Source organism: Ursus arctos, unplaced genomic scaffold (genome assembly GCF_023065955.2).
Source record: "Ursus arctos isolate Adak ecotype North America unplaced genomic scaffold, UrsArc2.0 scaffold_16, whole genome shotgun sequence".
NCBI classification, from domain to species: Eukaryota; Metazoa; Chordata; class Mammalia; order Carnivora; family Ursidae; genus Ursus; species Ursus arctos.
Window position 1 is genome coordinate 56,570,953 of NW_026622830.1, and position 22,675 is coordinate 56,593,627.

At 43.9% G+C, this 22,675-nt stretch overlaps 1 protein-coding gene across 2 annotated transcripts in view; it reads left to right on the plus strand.

Moving 5' to 3' along the window:
• LOC125282002 (focal adhesion kinase 1-like) overlaps positions 1–22,675 on the plus strand; it is a 97,138-nt gene that overhangs the window by 68,792 nt on the left and 5,671 nt on the right. Inside the window, exon 4 of one of the 2 annotated variants that reach the window (XM_057312991.1) lies at positions 21,643–21,810. In XM_057312991.1, the coding sequence (XP_057168974.1) occupies positions 21,643–21,810 (168 nt within the window). Of the gene's footprint in view, positions 1–1,323; positions 1,652–21,642; positions 21,811–22,675 lie in introns of those variants that run through there. The other variant, XM_057312992.1, reaches the window with a different exon arrangement.

Consider the following 22,675-nt stretch of genomic DNA (forward strand, 5'->3'; position numbering starts at 1 on the left):
TTATGCTTACTTCAGTTTCACCCAGACATCTGTAGGCTGCACACATCCTTCCTGTCCCACAGAGAGCTCATCTGCCTTTGACGCCTCCAGCCTGTCCTTTGTCCGTGCTTTCTCCCCGATGATGTCACTCTCCCGTGCTTGATACACAACCTTCTCCTGGGATCCAGTAGTCTGAAGGGGAGGCTGAGCATGGGCAGGTGATGATGCCTTTAGAGTGGACACACTGGGTCCTTGACAGGTTTTGCATATATAGGACACGTTACTTCTCTTTTCTCATGAGTAGGGATAGGAACATTCTTATTATCAACAGCATCATGCCCTAATATAGACATATTTAGTATACGTAGGAACTTTTTAAGATGTGCCTTATATTACAAGTAATATGATGCTTTCAGTTAATTGCTAATTTAAAAAAACAGTGATTTTCTTTAGCAGTCATTTGCATGTTAATAGCAGCCTCATTAAAAATTATGAATGGCCTGAAGTGTTGAGAAGAGTGCAGTGGTTATCATGAGCACACCTTCACGTAAGGGAGCGGATGGTCTCTGCTGTATTCCCATGTGAGTCTTCCATATGTGCTGCCCATTTACGTCCCTGTACGCACGAGACCTCCACAACCGTGAGAGCACAGGTCAAGACTCGGGGTTACGGCTTCCTTGCCCTCGTCCCAGGATAAGCTTCATCTTTGCGAGGCAGCCTTCCCTGCCGCCTTCAACTCTGAACTCATGGGCACGTGTGTCAGGAGCATTAGGTTTGGGGACTATTTTAGATTGCTGCATTGTAAGCGACAGAGAGCTCATAGTAGATTGGGTAGGCCCAGCTTCCAGTAACTTCTCCTACATCATCGATACTATCAGAAGCGTGGCCTTCATTGTATGTTTCTAACTGTGTTTCTTAAGAAATGACATGAAGTTGTAGCCTGGTCTAAACCAGTATGCTGTCCTGGGTTCAGAAAGTGGGACCCCCTCCTTAGGTCTAGTTCTCAGCACGTGACCTCCAGGGGCGGCCAGAACGCTTGGTCAGGTTTTGGGGGTGCCGCAGAGGTAGAGCTGCAGAAATGCATGTTACGTTTCCGTGCCTCGGTTATCACTAATGAAAAGGGAAGAGCCTCTTGTGTTTTTTTCAGAACTTTTCCTTGTTCATAAAAATACTATTTGAGAAAAAAGATTCCTGAGAAAAATGAAGTAATTTATTTAACTTGATACTCTTTTTACCAAAGATTTCTGCTAACTAAAAGAAATGCACATTGCATTAATTTTTAGCATACAGTTGTTTTTTTTCTGTTTGTTTATAACAGTCATTTTTGTGGGGGGTATGTTTTAGGGGATCATTCAGAAGATAGTGGACAGTCACAAAGTAAAGCACGTGGCCTGCTATGGATTTCGCCTCAGTCACCTGCGGTCAGAGGAGGTTCACTGGCTCCATTTGGATATGGGTGTCTCCAATGTGAGGGAGAAGTATGAACTTGCACACCCACCAGAGGAGTGGAAGTAAGATTACATACCTACTTTGGCGTGACTCACACTTGATTTGTTTGCATATTAAATCACACACAAGAGGATGAACGTCTTTCCTTAATTTTCTTACTGATTGTAATTACGACTCCTGTATAAATAAAATTGGCTGGTAATGATTAACCAGTGATCTCTTCTAGACTTCTGTTCCGTCTGTCTTTGTGGCACCACCGACTCTGGACTGCCTGAGTTTCTCAGGGGTTCTGTGGTGATGGCCTTTGGCTAGTCACACTTCTCTTGTCAGGACTCCTTTGTTTCAGCCTCGGCTCGAAGAGCTCAATTCCTCATTCTTTTCCTTTCTGTCCTGTTAGCATTCTTTTGTGCAGCAGGACTTCCTGAGCCCTGAGGAGACCACATCTAATTATCTCATGAACGGGCAGCACGGCTCGCGAGCCCGGTACGCTCCGGCTCGCCTGAGAGGACTGGGTGTGTACTTGACGTTCACGTGCTACAATTAAATGAGGTAGTGACTCGTCCTGACCTTAGTGAGACTGCTGTGACTGAAAGTGAATTAAAAGGATTCTCTACAATTGTCCTTTCTCTGGTTCTCTCCAAAAAATAATAATTTTTTCCACTGTTAAGCAGAGCAACACGTTAGTCGGAAACCATATGTGTAAAACACTAGAGTGTGAGAGGAGGTGAGCCCCGTGCGCAGGCACCCTCATTTTTGTAGACACAGTCACAGAGACAAAGGTGGTTGTGGATTGGGGATGGTACTCAGTGTTGGTCACTTTCAGTTCAGCACCCAAATCGATTAGAAGACACATTCGGAAAGAAAAACAAACATGTGAGGTTAATAAATCTCTAGTCAAATGCGATCTTGTCCTAGTTACAGTTTACCAGAGAAATATGCTTGTATTTTCAGCTTTATCAAACAGCTGGAACTGACAAGCTAACAGGATATTCCGTGATAATATAGTTTGGTTGGGTTACATCAATGGCTAGCAGAGATTTGACCTCCAGCTCTTTTGCCAGTCAATCAAATAAGTGTTTAAAAGCCAGGAATACCTAGAAGTTAGTTAAAAATACCTGTAGGTTTTTTTATTCCATACAATTCTATTTCCTTCTTAATTTATATGGACAAGTCAGAGGCACAGTGCATTATGACGGTAGCCCTAGTGCTCAGTAAGATGCGGAGTGTAGACCTCTGCATATACAAGCTCTGTTTCTGTTCTTTTAAGCCAATTTATTTTGCTTGATATCAAGTAAAGGTGAGTGGGCACTACTCTTTTTCATGGAGCCTGAACCCTCAAAAGAAAGGCAAGCATAGACTGGGCGAGGTAGAACTTTGCCACACGCAGTGCTGAACCTGACGCTGACAGAGGTGTGAAGATGCCGCCACTGCTGTATCGTCACCGAGTCGTGGCTGGAGCCAGGCGCCAGGCCAGCTGTGCACTCTTTGTACATTTGCAGCCTGTAAAATATGTATGTCACATAGCTCTCCCCAGTCTTATAAGGTGAAGACGGAGGAAACAAGCAACAAACTTGATTTAAGTTCCAATTACGGACAGAGCTCGGGACACAGCTTGACTTGAATGTAGCTGACTTCACGGTGCAGGCTTTTTCAATGAACGTGCCCATCTCAGGAGGACTGCTGCGGTTTTAGCTCCAAGAAGTGGTCTGACAGTGCACTGTCTGCACCAGTGAAGGTGTGTGGACAAGAGGCTGGAGGCACAGGTAGGCCCTGTAGGTGCTTCTGGGAGGGTTAGGCTTTATACTGCCTGTCCATGCATGCCAAAGGAGGCGGAACTTAAAGTGTCAGTAAGAAACAGGAGACTATTCTAAAAAGAACCAAGTAGATTTGAAAAAAGACCAAACACAAGTTCTAGAAACCACTGGATGGATAAAACAGCAAATTAGATATAGCTGAAAAATTAGTAAACAGAAGTGTGGATCTGAGAAAATTTTCCCAAAAGATAGCCCACAGAGATAAACATGTGGTAGGTATGAAAGCACGTTATGTAGCATGAAGAATGAGAAGGTCAACCCATTTCTGGGCAGGGCTCTCAAAGAGAATAGAAAGAAAGAGGAAAAAGAAATACTCCAAAGAGATAATGGCAATAGCTGAGAATTTTCTAGAAGTGGCAAATACCAGAAGTCCTCAGGTATAGGACTAACGTAAGATCCCAAACAGGGTTAATGAAATAAATCTACACTTTGGTGGATTATAGTCAAATAGTGTACAAAAGAAAAAGAGATGATGCTAAAAGCAACCAGGGAAAAATTCACAATTCTCCACATTTCTCTCCAAGTGGTGAGAAAAAGTAACTGGCAACCTGTATTTGTTCGTCAGATTCAGTTGCCATTCAAGAGCAGGGTGACAGAGGTACTTTCCTCAGAGAGTTTGCCACCCTACAAACATATTTCAGGAGAAAGAAAAGTGATTTCCAAAGTGGTTTTCAGATACAGGAAGGAGTACTAGGGAAAAAATTGGGTGGTTCAAAGTAAGCATTGGCTCTAAAAACAAATAATGATAAGAACTGATTTTTTTATATTAAAAAAGTAGAACCCAAATAGTGGATGCATGTCAGAAGAGAGGTAGTCAGAATTGTAGCTCTCAACCACGTTTTAAAATTATGTATTAAAAAAATAAAAAATAAAAAGATTGTATATTAAGACAGCCATGAAACATTAGAAGTAGATTTTATAAGCTAAATAATATGTGGGTGAGTAGGTGTTAGGGACCCACAGCAAGGAGAGAAGGAAGGGACTGGAAAGCAGGACAAAGAGGAGTCACAGACTAGACTTTGGAAATAAGCTCAAGCAGACTAACAGTAACTGGTCAGAGATTGTTAGTGTGTGATTAAAAAATAGAGTCCAGCTATCTGCTCTTTATGACAGGTATCTAAAACAGTGATGTTGAAGACATTTTTATGTGACTTACAGGAAGAAATATTTTACCTTAAGATGCGGTACACATACACATGTGCGTGTCTCAGAACTATGTACATATAGGTCTACATATGTACTTCACAAAACCATACCCAGCCTCACTAGAACACTGAATTCTAAGGTTTTCATCCAGAGGCATTCTATTCTGTTTAATTTTATTTAGATAGATGGATGGTGGGCAGGTGGATGGATGGATGGGTGGGTGGGTGGATGCATGGATAGAAGGATGGATGGATGGATGGATGGATGGATGGATGGATGGATGGATGGAAAGATGGATGGATGGGTGGGTGGATGGTGGGTGGATGGGTAGATGGATAGAAAGATGGATGGGTAGTGGGTGGATGGGTAGTTAGAGAAGGGGATGGATGGATAGATAGATGGATAGAAGGATGGATGGATAGAAAGATAGATGGATGGGTGTTTGGAGAGATGGATGGATGGGTGTTGGGTAGATGGATGGATAGAAAGTTGGGTGGATGGATAGATACAGAGAAGGATGGATGGATGGATGGATGGATGGATGGATGGATGGATGGATGGAGAGATGGGTGGATGGATAGATAGGAGAAGGATGGATGGATGAATAGAAGAATTTTCCTACCTACTCACCAGGGGGATGAGGGGATTGGTATTGCTTTATTAATATCCTGTTTTAAAAGTTTCAAGACAGAAAAACATTCTTAGGGATATGGAGAACAACCACATAGTAATAAAAGGCTCATTTCACAAGAATTTATGAAGAGTAGAAATAGATGGAACTATTAAACTTGTAAGTTTCTAAAGACATTTCTCAAAATACATAAAGCAAAAATAGTAATAAAAGATTAAAACTTAGCTCTCCTAATAATTAAAAAGAAAACAAACAATAGTAAACAATTTTTAAATTATGATTTTCACTATCCTTTTTAACATGGAAATACAGAGGCCTGCACATGGCAATGTGTTAATCAGTTTGAAAACACATTCCTAAATAGTTCATGGTTCCAAGTAAAACTCCCAGTTTGCTGAGGGTCTGGCTTGCTGCCTTGTTCTATTCCTCCCATGGGCTCCTCCCCTTCGCCCTCCAGTCCACCTTCCTGTAGGAGCTGATGCTGTCAGTCATTTCTTACCTAACAGTGTTCTGTGCTTCACCTCTTGTGTGCCCAACCCTCCTACTTTACTGACCATTCACTGTCTTCTGCTTAGCATTTAAATTTGGGGGCTGCTCCAGTGACCTTTTTTCCTCGTTCTTTTCTCTGTAGACCTGCGTTTGGCATCGAAATCACACTTTCATTCAATAGACCTACAGGAAACCAATAAACCAGTTTTTGCCTAACCAGACAAAAATCCTAAAAGCTGGTAGCTTGCGGAAGCAGTAATAGAAGGAGTGAAAAGCAGTTATACAAGGATTTTTTAAGGTAGAGCTCATAGGACTTGCTGAAAAGTCTTTAAAAGTATACACATCCAGGGAAATATGTAAATCATTTCTGCAGAGGCTTCCAGTAGTTCCTCATCATCCGTGGAGCCAACTCGAGAGTCTTGATCATCTCTCAACCCCATCTCCTTTTGCTCTCACTCCCCTTCCTGCACTCCGGCGGCTTGCACTCTGACATTTCAGTGTTCCCTTTTCAAAAGTACTGGGTCAGGATCTTCTCTGCCGCCAGCTTTCTTGCCTGGTGAATGGGACAGACTTTTATCTTGGAGAACTTTCCACCTGCTCCACCCTAGCCACATGGCTCTCTTACTGGTTCTTGAACAAGCCAAGTGTGTATTGCTCCTTGGAGTCTTTGTACCTGCTGGGACTCTGGTGAATGTGCTCCCCTGCTGTTTCCAGCATGGCTTGGACCTCCCATCATTTAGGGCGAGTGCTCTGCTCTCCCCTCTTCCTGTGGTCTTCTCCAACCGTTCTGTCTGTAGGGCCCACTGCCGATCCACTGGATGACTTTTCTCCCACAGGGCCTTGGTCTTACTGTCTGATCTGTGCCTCATTTCTAGCTAGTTGTGCCTGGTAAGTAGTAGGCACCCAGTAAAAACTTTTTAAGTGAGAAGTGAATTAGTGGTGATGAGAGTGTCAAGTAAGAGGAAACACAGTATGGTGGAATAGTAACGTGTATTCTTTACTAGTGTGTGTCCGTTGCAGTGTTTTCACACTAATACATGTTGCTTACTATGTGGAGGGCGTTGTGCGAAGCACTTGGCTTACTTTACCAAAATTAATTCTTATTATGATAGTTTTATCAAGTGGGTGGGTACTCACCTTTTTCCACTTTACTTGTGAGAAACCTGCTGTTCTGAGAGGTTTATTAACAGCTTCTTTGACATCCTACAGCTTCCACTGGTGGAGGGTAGAGAGTGGAGTCCATGTACTCAGCTGTTTCTTGTCTACTCCTGTGTAAAACAGGTACGGACAAGAAATGAACGATTGATAGTGTTTTCTCCTCGCTAGCAGGCGTCTTCTCAGTTCATGGGTGGCTTTGTGAGGGCAGCCGCACGCCTGGCTTTAGTTTTGAGAAGTAAGGTCTTAGTCAAAGGACTCACCAGAATAATTGGATGTCAATCTCCATTCTCGGGAGGTTTTTGAACATAGATTTTTTTTTTTTTTTTTTTTTTTGGACTCTCTGCTATAGGCTCTGTTGATATGGTCCAGTAATCCTGAGATAGAAGCGTGCTCTCCTGAGTCCTCAGCTCTTCAAACACCTCTGTGAGCTAGCTTGCAGAACACAGTGGGTTGTAACTGAGGCAGGCAGTGTGACCTCACAGAGGCATCATGACTCGCCACTGGGGAAACGAAAGGGCTGATTTGATGAACGGCTCTCCTTGTGGGAAGAACAACAAAGTTAGATCCTACCTCAAATAATACACAGACACCCATGTGAGATGGATCAAGTGAGAAAAAAGGTTAATGGAAAGTAGAGTTGACTGTGTCTCTGGTCCTGCAGTAGGAAGATTTAATACCCCCAAAGTGTTCACTATCAATGGAAAGAAAGCAGATTTGACTTTATTAAGATAAAGAACTTCTGTATATCAAAAGGTATATTTTTAAAAGTGCAAAAAGCAAGTTGCAAGTGAGAGGTGATATTTGTAACATATGTAATGAACAAAAGACGGTGTCAAGAGTTCTTCCGGTTGATATGAAAATTGCAGACAATTCACTAAATGGGCCAGAAACACGACGGTATCGTCATAAAGAGAACACAAGTCTGGCCAGTAATCATAGGCAGCCACTGTCGGCTTCATTCGCCCATTAGGGAGATGGGCATCTGGGCCGCACGATCCGTCTGCCACTCTCCGCGTGGCCAAAAGTAAGTTGTTGACAGTGGAGAGGCGGTGGCTCCAGCAGGCTCTTGCCTGCACTGCTGGTGAGAAGGTAAATGGGTACAGCCATCTGGTGAACAGCTTGAAAATCGGGCGTTGCCCACTCTATGCACTTCCACTGCAGATTTTGTCCTTGAGAGACTCTTAGGTGTCTGTTCCGGGCTAGAGTTGCAAGAACGTCATGCAAGTGAAAATGGACGAACAGTAGGGATGTGCAGCAGTATGGACGAATCTTAGCTACGTAACTTCGTGGCAGAATTGAGTCTTCCAGGAAAGTGTTGTGAGTACACTAAGTACCACTGAACTGTACACTTTATAAAAAGGCTAATTTTTTGTTATGTGAATTTTACCTTAATTTAAAAAAAAGTAAGTCCCAGAAGATGACATACAGCATGATAAGCTTTTATAAAGTGAAGAAAAAAACCCTAAAAGAATATTGTTGGGAACACATCAGTTAAGTAAGACAATGTGGCTCATGTAAGTAAAGGACCAGAGGGAAGTCATCCAGAGCCTCTCTGGGAGGAGCAGCTTGCCCCCCAAGTCTTCATAAGGGAGACACCCCAGGACGTCACAATACCGTCCTAATCGATACTGCAGCAAACAGTGTCCTGCAGTTTTGAGAGATTTCCACCAGACAGATTTCAACTTCGAAGTTTAGCACTTAGATCTTTCTAATGAACCAAATTTTGGTAATTAAATTTGGGTATCTGGAGTCACCTGTGTAGAGTGGTCTGTTTGGCTTAGTCAGGTATAAATAGACTGTCTGAGCTTTGGGGGAAATGGTCCAGTCCTTTTGATGTCGAATCCAGGGCTTCGAGGGCCAGGTCTGAGACATGGCTCGTGTGGCCTTTGAGAAAGTGTTGTGGGGCTTTGCCGAGCAAGTGCAGAGTACCCTCCTCATTGTTACCAAGACACGGTCCTGCTTAGCGCTGCTCTGTCCCTGCCGTGTAGCAGCCCCTCGCTCTGCAAGGACACCACTGGTTTCAGACCTCGGCAGGAGAAAAAGTCTTTTATAGAGGAAAGGTGCCATTTTTCAAAGATGACAAGTGAAAATGAATAATGATAGTTTAGGAAGCTTTCATTTATGCTTCATGGTTTCCTGTGTTACCTTGAAATGACACTGCCTCTGCTCATGCCTTCATTTAAAAGTAAGTCTTTCATTGTAATCCTGCATTGCTGAGATTTAAAGCAGAAAGACAACAAAGAGAGGAGCGCTCTGACGGGTTTGGAAGTGATACCTTTAAAACGAGGATGGACTTTCAGTTTGCTGGTGTTAAACATGTACTGGATGCTTCTGCACCAGATACGAGCACCAGGGAGATAGGTCAGTGTCCGTCCGTGTCCGGTGGGTCTGCGGCCACAGATTGGCTCCAGAGAGGCTGGTTGGAGAGCGGTTCTGGTGGGTGTTATGGGTGTTGTTACCACGGTTATGGAACAATCAGTCTGCGAATTTCTTTTGATTCTCAATATGTATCAAAAGTTGGAAGAATAGTTGACAGAAGCCTTGCATACTCTTCACCTCGCTCCCCTAAAATGTTGAAACTTTCATAAACATAGTACGTAATTGAAACCAGGAACTTAACATGGATACAGTGCTATTAACTGATCTACAGATGTTACTCAGATTTCCACAGGTGTCCCACTTACCATCCCTTTCCTGGTCTAGGATACCGTGTGGCTGTTCACGGTCTCCTTAAGTCTTCTCTAATCTGGGACAGTTTCTCAGTCTGTCTATGTCCTTCATGAACTTGACACTTCTGAAGAATCGTGACTGGTTATTTGTACCGTGTCTGCCAATTGGGGTTGGTCTGGGGTTTTTTTCATGGTTATATTGACGTTGCGTGTTGTTGGCAAGAGTACGACAGCCAGGCTATTGAAGCCGTCACAGCACAGCTTATCGGGAAGTCTGTGATGATGAGGCGACTCCTTTTTACAGGTGATTTGCACTTGGATCACTTGGTTTAAGGTGCTGGCCAGGTTTCTCCACCGTGAAGTTACTGTTTTCTCTTTTGTAATTAGAAGTATGTGCTGGGGGATATATTGAGACTATGCAGGTATTCTGTTTCTCATTGATTTTCACCCATTAATCTCAGTACTATTGATGATTCTTACAGCTATTACTGCTGTAATTTTTGCCTAATGATGAATTTCTATCTCTATCCTTCTTTGAGGATTTTTAAATGGAAGTCTGTTGTAAGAAAGAGTTGTCCAATACCACATTATTTGCAGGACCCATCAAGAAACAACAATATCTGTGTTGTTTCTGGAAATGGTGGTTTGTTTATTTCACTACACACAGACTGGCTAGCTGACCCTTCTCAGTATCAAGGTTAACAGATTCTTTGTCCAAACACTTCCTACTCCACCTCGCCATTAGTTGATTAGCTTATGGATATCTTGGTGCTCATTGTTGGTGGTAAGACTGAGGAGGTTAGTGTCAGTGGCCTTAATAGGAAGTTATTTCTTAGAAGAAGCAAAAGGACGATGTATTTGGGGCCTGTTATATTTAGCTGCTATGCAAAAATCCATGGAATGGCAGACAGCAGAATAGTGGAAATGTGTCTCAGGATGCAGCCAGGCTCTTAGAATAGTAACGGAAGGGTAAGGAGAATGGTAAGTTTCATGGACGAGAGGGGAGTGGGGATGTCAGCACTCGTGGACGAGTAGGCTGTGGGGGTTGGGTGCTGTGGTTTAAGGACTGAACCAGGGTGATGGAATGCGATTAGATCAGGCAACCTTGGGCAGTTCAGCAGGGCTGTGGGGGGACAGACAAGCCAGACTGTACCGATTGAAGCAGGGACCAGAATCCTTCCCACGATCTGAAGAGCTGGCCTGCCAGCACAAGCGTAAGGTCAGTTCTCTTCCTCTGTTTTTGAGCCACAGGGGCCTTCTCTTAGTTTCATTCTGCTCCGCGGCATTTGTGCATGTACTCGCTGCAGAGGAATCCCTGTCTGCCTCTTCCTACCTGTGGGACCTTGGGCCACTTACCTAAAGCCCTGAAGCGTCTTTCCCATCAGTGAAAACAGGGTGAGATACTAACCTGGTTCATTACTTCTCAGCCAGGGTACTGTGCTCGCCTCCGGGCCTCCTGCTTCTTCCTCTGGGCCCTGTTGTCTGTCCTACACACTGTCACCTGCCTGGTCTGAGAAACGTACATCCTGTGACGACCCTGCTGTGCTCCCAGTGCTCCGAGCTCCGTAGTCAGGACGTGCAGGGCCCTCTGTGATCTGCCACTTCCCGATCCTACCTCTCCCTGCAGCCCTCCTACTCAGTGCTTGCGCTCTGGGCTCGAGCTGCCTTTGCCTTCCCACACATCCTCTAGCCTCAGGGCTGTCACCCATTCTCTTCCAACAGGTCAGAACTCTTGTCCCTGCACATGACTGAACGACTCCTTTCCTCCCCTCAGATCTTCATTCAGATGTCACTGAATCAGAGTGTCCTCTGCCAGCTACCCTGTGTGGAATAATGCTTCATCACTTGTTATTCACCCTTAACTCGCTTATTTGTCTTTGTCACGCTTACTGCCACCCCACGGATGTTTGTGTATTTGCTGTCTGACTTTCACCACAAATTGTATATAAACTTTTAGAGAGCCGGCACTTTGCCTGTTCTGTTCACTGGGTCTTCCCAACCCCGGGAGCTGTACCTAGGATGGGGTTGGTGCTGGAGTCAGTATTTGTGGAGTAATGACTAGGGTGATAAGTAATCCGTGGAGCCCGCGATTATTGTGTGCCGGTGCGTGTGCTCGGTGTTCTGCGCTCCCGACAACCTTGCCAAGACACCAAGGTGCAGAGAGGCGATGGCAGACCGTGGATGGGCCACGGAGCCAGAGTCCCAGCCCAGGCGGTCCCGGTGCAGAGCCCACATCCTTCCTGCTTCTGTCAGGCCCATGGCTGACTACAAGGAGGCTGTGGGTCACGTCCTCATAACCATCACTGTCAGGCCCTGAGTAGTCATGATGTGTCCGTTGAGGCCATCGTCAGCATCATCAGGGTGCTGGCTGGTCACAGCAGGGGTGTGCAGCCAGGCTGCCCAGTGTTTGATCCAGAGTCTGTTTCCTTATCATTAAATGAGATGACATTCCTAGTGAAAGCCTCCTGTGTCCTGTCTGACCCTGAGCGTGCAGCCTCAGGACCGACCGCTACTGCTTGCAGAGCACCGTCTCCTGGCCTGCCAAGCGTGGCTCGGGACCGACCGCTGCTGCTTGCAGAGCACCGTCTCCTGGCCTGCCAGGCGTGGCTCGGGACCAACCGCTGCTGCTTGCAGAGCACCGTCTCCTGGCCTGCCAGGCGTGGCTCGGGACCGACCGCTGCTGCTTGCAGAGCACCGATTCCTGGCCTGCCAAGCGTGGCTCACTGCACTCTGTTCTCTGACAGCTGCGTGGCTTAGGAGAGAGTGCATGTGAAGTGCCTGGTAAGTCCTCGGTTCAAAATGAACTCTGGTGTGCTTCCACAAATGACCGCCCCATGCAGAATATCTGCAGTAAATTGTTGACCTCGCTCTGAGTAGATGTAGAAGGGAAACTCATTGTTCGGCAGTTGTGTATTTTAATGAAGATGGACACTTAAGACTCTTAGCAGAACTTGTGTGTACCTTGCATTTTTTCCACCCTTAACTGAACCAAAAGAATTGTATTTACTACTTTGTTTGCATGTTTTCCTTGTGAGACTATTACATTTTTTTTTTTAAGATTTTTTTATTTATTTATTCAACAGAGATAGAGACAGCCAGCGAGAGAGGGAACACAAGCAGGGGGAGTGGGAGAGGAAGAAGCAGGCTCATAGTGGAGGAGCCTGATGTGGGGCTCGATCCCATAACACTGGGATCACGCCCTGAGCCGAAGGCAGACGCTTAACCGCTGTGCCACCCAGGCGCCCCTATTACATTTTTTTAAACGTCAGTAATAAAACTTTAGAAAAAATAGATCTTCTTATAACGTTTGGGTAGGCAGATATTTTATAAACAAAACATTAAAAGAATTTCCTAAAAAGGAAACGAATAAATAGGGCTGCATAAAAATTATGAACTTTCTTCCTCAAAAGAGAACATTAAAATAAAAAGATTTTTAAAATAAGTTTTGCAAGATACCACCAAGAGAGTGAAAGACAGGTCTTGGAGTGGCAGAAGATAGGAGTCTAACAATGGCCTCGTGCCCTGAATATGTAAGGCATGCCTACAGGTCAGATGGGGGTTGGGGAGGGGGAATGACAACTCTTTAGAAAAAACAGGTGTTTCACAAAAGGAGATTTCCAAAATGGCCAGTCATCAAATGAGGGTGTTCCCAGTCCTCTCTACACTTACTGCCCTAAATATCAGTGACCACGGTGAAAGAGAAATGCCAGGTGGAGGTGGGGGTGGAGAGGATCCAGAACACCCCAGGCTGATGGGACTTTGAATTGGTGTGGCTTCTTCAGCTCCCGGATAGTTGACGTCTGCTAACGCAGGTGTGTGTGTGTGTGTGTGTGTGTGTGTGTGTGTGTGTGTGTGTGATAAGTTCATGAAATTGAAGAGACTTGTTCTTGTTCTTTTGCGCATAGTCCTGCAAGAAATACTACTGATGAGTTGGGCTACATTACTGGACTGAATAATGATCCCTCTAATCCTGCTTTTAATTTCTCATGCGGAGTGTTGTGATTTTGTGTATGATTCTTTAAGATTTTGTTTTTGTAAAATTCCTACATGTGGAGGGGAAATTCTATATCTGAGCAAATCATTCCAAAAATATCCTCACGTGTCGGTAAGAAACTTGAAACCCAGAGGTAGGTGGGAAGAAAGCTCTTGCTGAATACTCATCAACCAATGAACATGGCAAAGAGGAGCCCCAGGCTGGTGTTGTCCCAAGGGCCAGAGGGAGCTCTGTGGAGGCTCTGCAGATGGTTGTACTTTCCCTGCAAACACACATGGCATGAACGTGTGATTGAGGTTTTTATGACGTAAGAGGAAAAAGTTGGCTGGGGAGGGGAATAAGGGGAAAGCAAGGGATGACGCTGGTACAGCACCCTGGTGGTGGCCACTGTGGTGAGTGAAAAGGGAGGGGAAGTACAAACAAGAAAGCAGGTGCAAGTGCGGAAGAAGATGGCAGAGAGAGACCAGAGGCCGGGCAACGATTAGCAGCCCTGAGCTACAACCGGGGCTGGCTCTGCCCCCCCAGGGGCATTGTCCGGAGACATTTTTGGTCGTCACAACTGGAGAGAGGGCAATGCTGCTGGCCTCTAGTGGGTAGTAGCCAGTGATTATCCTACAGGCATAGGACAGGGCCTGCACTAGCCCACGACAGGGAACATCAGGCCTCAAATGTTAGTCGTGCTGCTGTGGAGAAGCTCTGACAGAGGAAACAGAACCCGCGGTGCAGCGGAGAAGACAGCAGACCTGTGGTGTGGGCTGGAGCCACTGGCCACCTGCATCTTGGTACCGGTGCCCTGGGAGACAGAGCCTGGCTCTTTTGTGGGTGTGTGCATGTGATGGGGACTAGCTGTTGAGTCTGGGCACACGCACAGAAGGTGAGGCCCCTGAATGGCAGAGACCTGTGGTCCGTGGGGAGAAGGGGAGGAGCCCTGTGCACACACGTGACCGGTGCATGCGCAGTATGAAGAGCTTTCCGAGGAGGGGCAAGACTTCTAGATAGCGATGAACCCTTTCACTTCTGAGACTGTCATTAAGGAAAAATCAACCAACAATGAAAGTCCCAGTGTAATCCACAGCAATCTGGAGGTGTTCACGTATTTTGTATTTTAGTGAATAAAAAGGTTGGACTTAAGAAAATATTAGTGTAATATTCTCACTCCCTGACTGTGTCTTCTCTGTCTCATTTCCTGGCCTCTGTTTTCTTTGACCCCAGATTCCAAGAATTGACCAAGTTCTGGGCTTGAGCCTCTTCGTTGTAAGTCCACACTTGCTTCCTTCGGGCTCGGAGCCAGCAGCCATGTGGCGTGAGACTCTCACTCAAGCTTTTTGTCTGGACCTTGCTTCTTGTTTGCACACTTGCCTTTTAAAATGCCCCCTGGTGACCTTGTCTGACTTTCTAGTGGTGTCTTGATGATGACGAGGCCAGAGCTGAGCTTATTTTCTTCCCTAACATCAGCTTCTCCTCATGACTTGACCACTTCTTTAACGGGGCTCGTGTCCTTGTGTGCGTATTAATTTCAGCCCTCCCGTGCTTCTCGTCTCCAGCTCCTCCAGTGAGCCATCCCTGGACAAGCCATGCAGGGGGCTTTCGCACTCCTGCTCCCTCCTTTTCCTTTGGCCGTGGTTAGCAGCATGCTCCCTGGAGCCCCGCACCTGCTGTGTCATCCCTTTCTAGCCTATACTGTATATGTCATGCTGACAAAACATTGTTTTATCATAATAGTCCAGGACTTAAAAATCTACCCGAGTCTGTCCGTTAACGTTGCCCTGTTGCGTTCCTGTTGTACCCACGGAAGGTACTTCTAACCATTTAATTTGAGTTCAAGTGATTACGGTCATATAATTGAGGATAGAGGTCATATTCTTTATAGAGTAAAGGACTAGATCATAGTATTTCAGGCTTTGTTGATCACACGGACTCTGTTACAGCTATTTAGCTCTGTCTTTGTAGTGAGAAAGGAGACATGGACAGCACATAACGAAGAAGCGTGGCTGCGTTCCCGGGGAACTTTATTTAGGAAAGTCACTTGGCAGGCTGGATTTGGATGACAGGCCATACTTTGCAGGCCCTGATCTGTAGCAATGTTTTAAGCTCTTGGACGCCAGTGCTTACTGTAAGACTAGATATGATTGACAAAGCTTGTAAATTTTGCACGTGAGATAATGCTAAACTGATGTGGTTTTACCTTTATTGGGTAAACTGTTAATTTATTATATGGAAAGTTTTGTCTGCATCCATTATTGACATTGCACCGCTGGCAAGAGGGTGCTCTAAATTCTGCATTCCATTTAGTCCTCACTCCAATCTAAATTCAGTTCTGAAGTAGCTTGGGCCAAGTAGGTAACTGCAGACTTCTCATGACCGAACTTCTTTTTTTTTTTTTTTTTTTTTTAATGATTTTTTATTATATTATGTTAGTCACCATACAGTACATCCCCGGTTTCCGATGTAAGGCTCGATGATTCATTAGTTGTGTATAACACCCAGTGCACCATGCAATACGTGCCCTCCTTACTACCCATCACCGGTCTATCCCATTCCCCCACCCCCCTCCCCTCTGAAGTCCTCAGTTTGTTTCTCATAGTCCATAGTCTCTCATGTTTCATTCCCCCTTCTGATTACCCCCCCTTTCTTTATCCCTTTCTTCCCCTACCGATCATCCTAGTTCTTATGTTCCATAGATGAGAGAAATCATATGATAGTTGTCTTTCTCTGCTGGACTTATTTCACTTAGCATTATCTCCTCCAGTGCTGTCCATGTTGTAGCAAATGTTGAGAACTCGTTCTTTCTGATAGCTGAGTAATATTCCATTGTATATATGGACCACAACTTCTTAATCCAGTCATCTGTTGAAGGGCATCTCGGCTCCTTCCACGATTTAGCTATTGTGGACATTGCTGCTATGAACATTGGGGTGCATATGGCCCTTCTCTTCACTACGTCTGTATCTTTGGGGTAAATACCCAGTAGTGCAATGGCTGGATCATAGGGTAGCTCAATTTTTACCTTTTTAAGGGACCTCCACACTGTTTTCCAGAGTGGCTGTACCAACTTGCATTCCCACCAACAATGTAGGAGGGATCCCCTTTCTCCACATCCTCTCCAACAATTGTTGTTTCTTGCCTTGTCTATTTTTGCCATTCCAACTGGCGTAAGGTGGTATCTCAGTGTGGTTTTGATTTGAATTTCCCTGATGGCTAATGATTTTGAACATTTTTTCATGTGTCTGTTAGCCATTTGTATTCATGACCGAACTTCTGAGACATCTTTGTGCCGTGAAGGCAAAAAACATTTTATTTACACCTTCTCATTATTCTTCATCAAATCTAATTTGAAAGCATATATGTGAAATTTAAACTGTAAGGGTTGTGCATGTGAAAATACGAAGTAGAGATTCTTGAAGGGGCATGGGTTTTAACATTTGCATTCTATTGCCCTCTTGTGGTCAATGATGTATTGTTCTTTTTTTTGGGGGGGGCGGGGTTTTTTTGTCTGTTCTTTTTTTTTTAATTAATAATATTTTTTTATTCTATTATGTTAGTCACCATACAGTACATCCCTAGTTTTTGATGTAAAGTTCCATGACTCATTACTTGCGTATAACACCCAGTGCACCATGCAATACGTGCCCTCCTTAATACCCATCACCAGTCTATCCCATTCCCCCACCCCCCTCCCCTCTGAAGCCCTCCGTTTGTTTCCCAGAGTCCATAGTCTCTTGTGGTTCATATCGCCTTCTGTTTACCCCCCCTTTCTTCTTCCCTTTCTTCTCCTACCGATCTTCCTGCTTCTTATGTTCCATAAATGAGTGAAACCATATGATAATTGTCTTTCTCTTTATTGTTCTTTTCAGGATGGCAAAATGTGACTTGTTTCCTAGTGATTTCGTTTTCAATTTTAAAGTGTTCAGAGACTATTTAATATTTAGGCCTAAAGGCCATTAAGGTTTAAAATGTGCATTCAGCAAGCTCATGTTCTCAGTGAGGGAGGTAAGATGTGTGTGTATGCACCAGAGAACAGTGCATGATGGAAGAAGGTCAGATGTCCATGGGTGTGGTGTCGAAATAAATGCTGACAAGGGGCCCCGAGCGCAGAGAGGCTCGTGGCAGGGGCTAACTGTGCAAGTGTCCTTGGCCTGGATGGTTCGGTAGGTTGCAGACAGTGGAAACAGATGGTAAGTGAGGGGAGACGAGGTTCAGTGGTGCTCAGGGCAGCCTCAGTTTACTGCTGCCCCCAGCAGGCAGGCTAGCAGTGAGTGGTAGAAGCTTCAGGTGGGGCAGTTCTGGTCTCGGGGTCACTCCGCTGGAAACTTGTCTTCTTACCAGTGTTTTTCTTACCTGTTGTGACCATTTGTAGGTCATGAAGTCAACGTATCAAAAGCCAGTCTTTTGGGGCGCTTGGGTGGCTCAGATGGTTAAGCGTCTGCCTTCGGCTCAGGTCATGATCTCCAGGTCCTGGGATCAAGCCCCACACTGGGCTCCCAGCTCAGCGAGGAGTCTGCTTCTCCCTCTCTCTCTCCCCCTGCTTGTGCTCTGTCTCTCTCTCCCAGATGAATAAATACAATCTTTAAAAAAAAAGGCCAGTATTGTTTTAAAATAATGGAATAGAATAGAATAGGATGGACTGAAACATTTCAGAGTACACTGCATATTCTAAGGATTAGTATTTCTTTGTAAACCTTCTAAAACAACATTTATTATCCAAATGCATATATGTTTCCGTAAAATGTCTTACTTAGGTTATGGGTCTGAAAAGTTCAAAGCACTGCTCTAAAGGTTATTTGTCGATTGTGTTGTTTTGTTGGTGTTGGTTTTGTTTTAAAAAATAACTTTATGTTTTAAAAAGTGAATGTTCATTAGACAAATAGAGTCCCAAGCCAATCACTCAAAATACTGCCATTAAGCAACCACTGTTGATGTTTGTAGAGTATCATTCCAGGTATTCCTACGTGTGTCTATTTGACTGCTGGCCTGGCTAGCTAGAGAAGCAAATAAGAGCCTGGCAGAGAGGAGATGGGTAAGGCAGGATATAAACAGAGAGCAGCCTGGCAGACAGACAGGAAGGCTTACAGAGGAGCTGATGGACGTAAACTAACTCATCTAACACAAAGCCTAGCTTATAATAAAGTGTTAAATATCTCATGTAATTTATTGGATACCATACTAGAAGTGAAAAAGAGAATGGTTATATGGGTACAAAACGGTAGTAAGTGTATCAGGTGTTTATCCTTGCGATCCCAGGGCTGACTGAGAGCTGTAGCCACTGCCACCGCCCAGCGCCACAAGAGAGTGTCATACTACATATCCCTAGCCCAGGAAAAGATCAAAATTCAAAGTACAGTTTCTACTGACTATGCGTGACTTTCTCACTGTCATAACGTTGAAAACTTCTGAGTTGAACTGTCCTAAGTTGAGGACCATCTGTATTGGAATTCCATATTATGAATATATTATTTATATGTGTACACATATATTATCTCTTTCATATTTATTATTTTACCCAGTTTTATTCTTATATATATATATATATTCATATATATATTTTATCCAATTAGAGTTATCCAAATAATTACCTGTTTATTGCACTTTTATCTCTTCCTAAATCTCTGATCCAGAATTATTTTCCTTCTGCCTAAAGAATAACTTTTAGTATTTCCCTTAGGTCAGATCTCCTGGTAAAAGTTTTTCTCATTTCTGTATCTGAAAATTTCTCTATTTTGCTTTTGGTTTGGAAGTGCAGTTTTTCTGGATATTGAATTCTACCCAGGCATCTGTTCTCTCTTTGCGCATTGAATATTTGTTGCATTGTCTTTGAGAAGTCATGTGAGGTCACGTGGTTGCTCCTTTGGAGGAAATGTCTCTTTTTTCCTCTGGAAGCTTGTAAGATTTTCTGATTGTTCTTGGTTTTCAGCACTTTTAATGTAAGGTACTCTGTATTTACCCTGCTTGTTTGTGATTCTTGAGTGTGTGGATTGACATCTTTTACCAATTTTGGCAAAATTCTCGGGCATTCTCTCCTCAAATATCATTTCTGCCCTCTTTTGCTAATCTTCTTTCCTTGTGCCTCTGCAGCCAAGTATAGGAGCAGCTCTTCATTGTGTTCTCTCTCTTGCCTTCCTTTCTGAGTAGGCCGTCCTTTCGTCTCACCGTGCTTCACTCTGGGTGTTTCCTTTGGTTTTTTCATCCTGTTTTCAGCCATGTCCATTCTGTTGTCAATCCATACCCACTGAGTTTTTCATTTTGGTTATTTTATTTTTCAATTCCATTTCCATTTCTTTTTGAAACTTTCTTTATCCTGATCTCCTATGTCTTTAAAGTATTGTCTGGTTTTTATTGTGGTGTTGTTAATGTTGACTTCTTTTCTCATATTTCTGATTTTTAATGAATATGCTACATATCATATTAACCGGACAGTTTGTACAAATCATTTGGGTTTTACTGTGACCTTATTTTCCTACAGAGAACATTTCTCTTTGCTTCTTAGGAGGAGGATAACATGATATACCTTTGATTTTGGATTTGGATTACCTCATTGTCTACATTTGTCCAAACTCATCACATGGTCCACTTAACATTTGTGCATTTCCTGATTTATAAATTTTATGTAAAGTACCATAAAGAAATTTTGAACTCTAAGGAAGTGATATGCATGTTGAAATGTTTAGGGGTGAAATGTACTGATGTTTGCAGATTTCTTTGCAATGCATCAAAAATAAAATGGGTTGAAAGAAGGATAAATAGGGGTGGGTTGATAGGTATGTGGTAAGCAAATCTAGCAAATGCTAATGGTAGAATCTAGGCGGCAGTACATGGTATTCACTTTAAAGTATTTCTACTTTATTATATGTGTGAAAATATTTGTAATACAATTTGGAACAACATTAGAGTGGGACACCATTGTAGTTTGTCATACTCTTCTTTGTCTTTATTGATCTTTCTTGAGATACATGTCAGAATATTTGTTACATTGATATGTTACCTTCTTGTTATAACACAGACTCCTCTATTCTGCAATTTGATGTGACATCGATGGAAATGTATATATTGCATGAATCCTTGTTACACTAAAGTCTGCCTGTCATTGGATCCTGTAGCATAAACATTAAGGACAGTATGAAATCTCTGAATCTTGAGATTTCAAGACCTAGAATCATCGCTAACTTACTTTGTAACCTTGGGAAAATATCTCATGTGTTCTGAGCCTCAGCTTAATTTTTCATCTATGGAATGAAAACACTTCTGTAGTATTGAGTTCCTCTCCTTTGTGTTTACCCCTCAGTCAGAAATATTCCTTAGAGCTAATACTCAAAAGGCAAATACATTTCTCCTTTACCGTTTTGTTTATATGTTTGGAATCTTACATTAAATCAGAAGTCTTACATGCATATGTGTAAAGAGAGTCTGTAATGTTCAAAAGTTCATGGGGTGCTGTGTGGCTCAGTCGGCTAAAGTCTGACTCTTGGTTTTGGCTCAGGCAGTGATCTCAGCATCATGGTATTGAGCCCCGTGTCAGGCTCTGTGCTCAGTGCTGGAGTCTGCTTGCTCTCTCCCTCATCCTCTGCCCTTCCCCTGCTGGGCACATGCTCTCTCTCTCTCTCTCTCTCTCAAATAAATGTGAGAAATCGGAAAAAAGAAAGTTCACATCAATGTGCACAGTGCTACAGCTGGCCAGAGGCTCTCTTTCATGTGTTTTCTGCGAGCGGCATTCACTAGCATACCAGTGAGTACAGACACCTGAGTACAGTCTTGACTCATTGGTATGCTGGTGAATGTGGGCTCCCAGAAAGGGATGGTAAGGTGAAAGGGAGGGGCGAAAAAGAAGGAAGGAAGAGAAAGACAAAGGGGAAGAAAAAAGAACGGCTCCAGTTATTAGCCAACTTCTGTGGTGTAAATAATCCTTCCGTCATCAGCATGACATCCCTGCACATGGAGTTAGCGGAGATGTGACAGTTGGCTGCAGCTGGCTGCAGTAGTCTGTCTGTTGTCTTATACTCAATTTCTAATTCATTGGGTTGTATAACTGTTATGGTTTATGTAGCCACTTAAAGTATCTGTGTAGGCATGCATGTTGGCTATTTTTGTGAAAAAAATATTCAGAATACAGAAGTTATTTGTAAATTGCATGACATTTTCTGGCCCAATTGAAAATGCCTTTTTTCTTCAGCAAGTTTGGTGTGCACAAAAATATCTGGCTCCGTATGTTTCAGAGGAAAGTCTGAACTTGGTGGTGGTGATTAGAAATGTCTGTTATGTGTCTGTTACAGTGATCTGAGCAGGTGTGGAGTTAAAGAGAGTCTTCTCTTTTTATTTTAGGCGTTTTTGTTGCCTTCCTGTGACATCGCTGTAACAAGGAAGGTAGTTCCAGTGTACAGAAAGTGGATCCTCCAGGACAAACCTGTGTTCATGGAAGAACCAGATAAAAAAGAAGCTGCCCTACAAGATGCTGAAAAATTAGGATTTTCAGAGACTGACAGCAAAGAGGTAATACGTTGTCGCTTGTTTCAGTTGGGAGTACCCGTATTTTAGCAAAGTCTACCCGATCGGGCGAGGGTGCCAGTCAGTGGGGCACAGGCCAGCGGGGCTCTTTTATCGTAGTTGCTGCTATCCAGTTGCTGGGTTCCGTGAGGACCTGCTTCAGTGAGGCTGCTTCTGGGCTGTCTTCAGGATCATTGGTCACCTCCTTCCCCTCAGGCTAGGTCCGGCTGTGCATGGCAGCTTCGTCATTCACTGTGGCGGCAGAGTTGTTTTATGAACCATCGTATGTTCACACGTCTGCGTATGAGACTAAAAATGTCACTGCCGTATTGGTATTGACATGTTTAAACAAATAGCATTTGAGAAACTAAATTTAGAATGTTTTGGCAGTCTTGTCTTGTGCAGTGGCCTGCCCAGAGCAGCCGAAAGGACTAACCCAATAATGAGTGCTATCTCCTCTCTTAAGAAGCCTCACTTCAGGGCTGGGTGCTGTCCTTAGAGTGAGTGCTGCTGGAATGGAACTTTTCGTCCTGGTTAGGTAAAGCTAGAGGCTGGATAAACCTAAAACGACACAGTGGGATCTCTTCCTGAAACAAAATATCTGTCATATTTCTATTTCTGGCATGCTGTTTTGAAACTAGTCTGAGAAATTATTTTTTTTAAGATTTTTATTTATTTATGTGACAGAGAGACAGCCAGCGAGAGAGGGAACATAGCAGGGGAGTGGGAGAGGAAGAAGCAGGCTCCCAGCGAAGGAGCCCGATGTGGGACTCGATCCCGGAACCCCGGGATCACGCCCTGAGCCGAAGGCAGACGCTTAAGCACTGTGCTACCCAGGCGCCCCTGAGAAATTATTTCTAAAAGTGGGTGT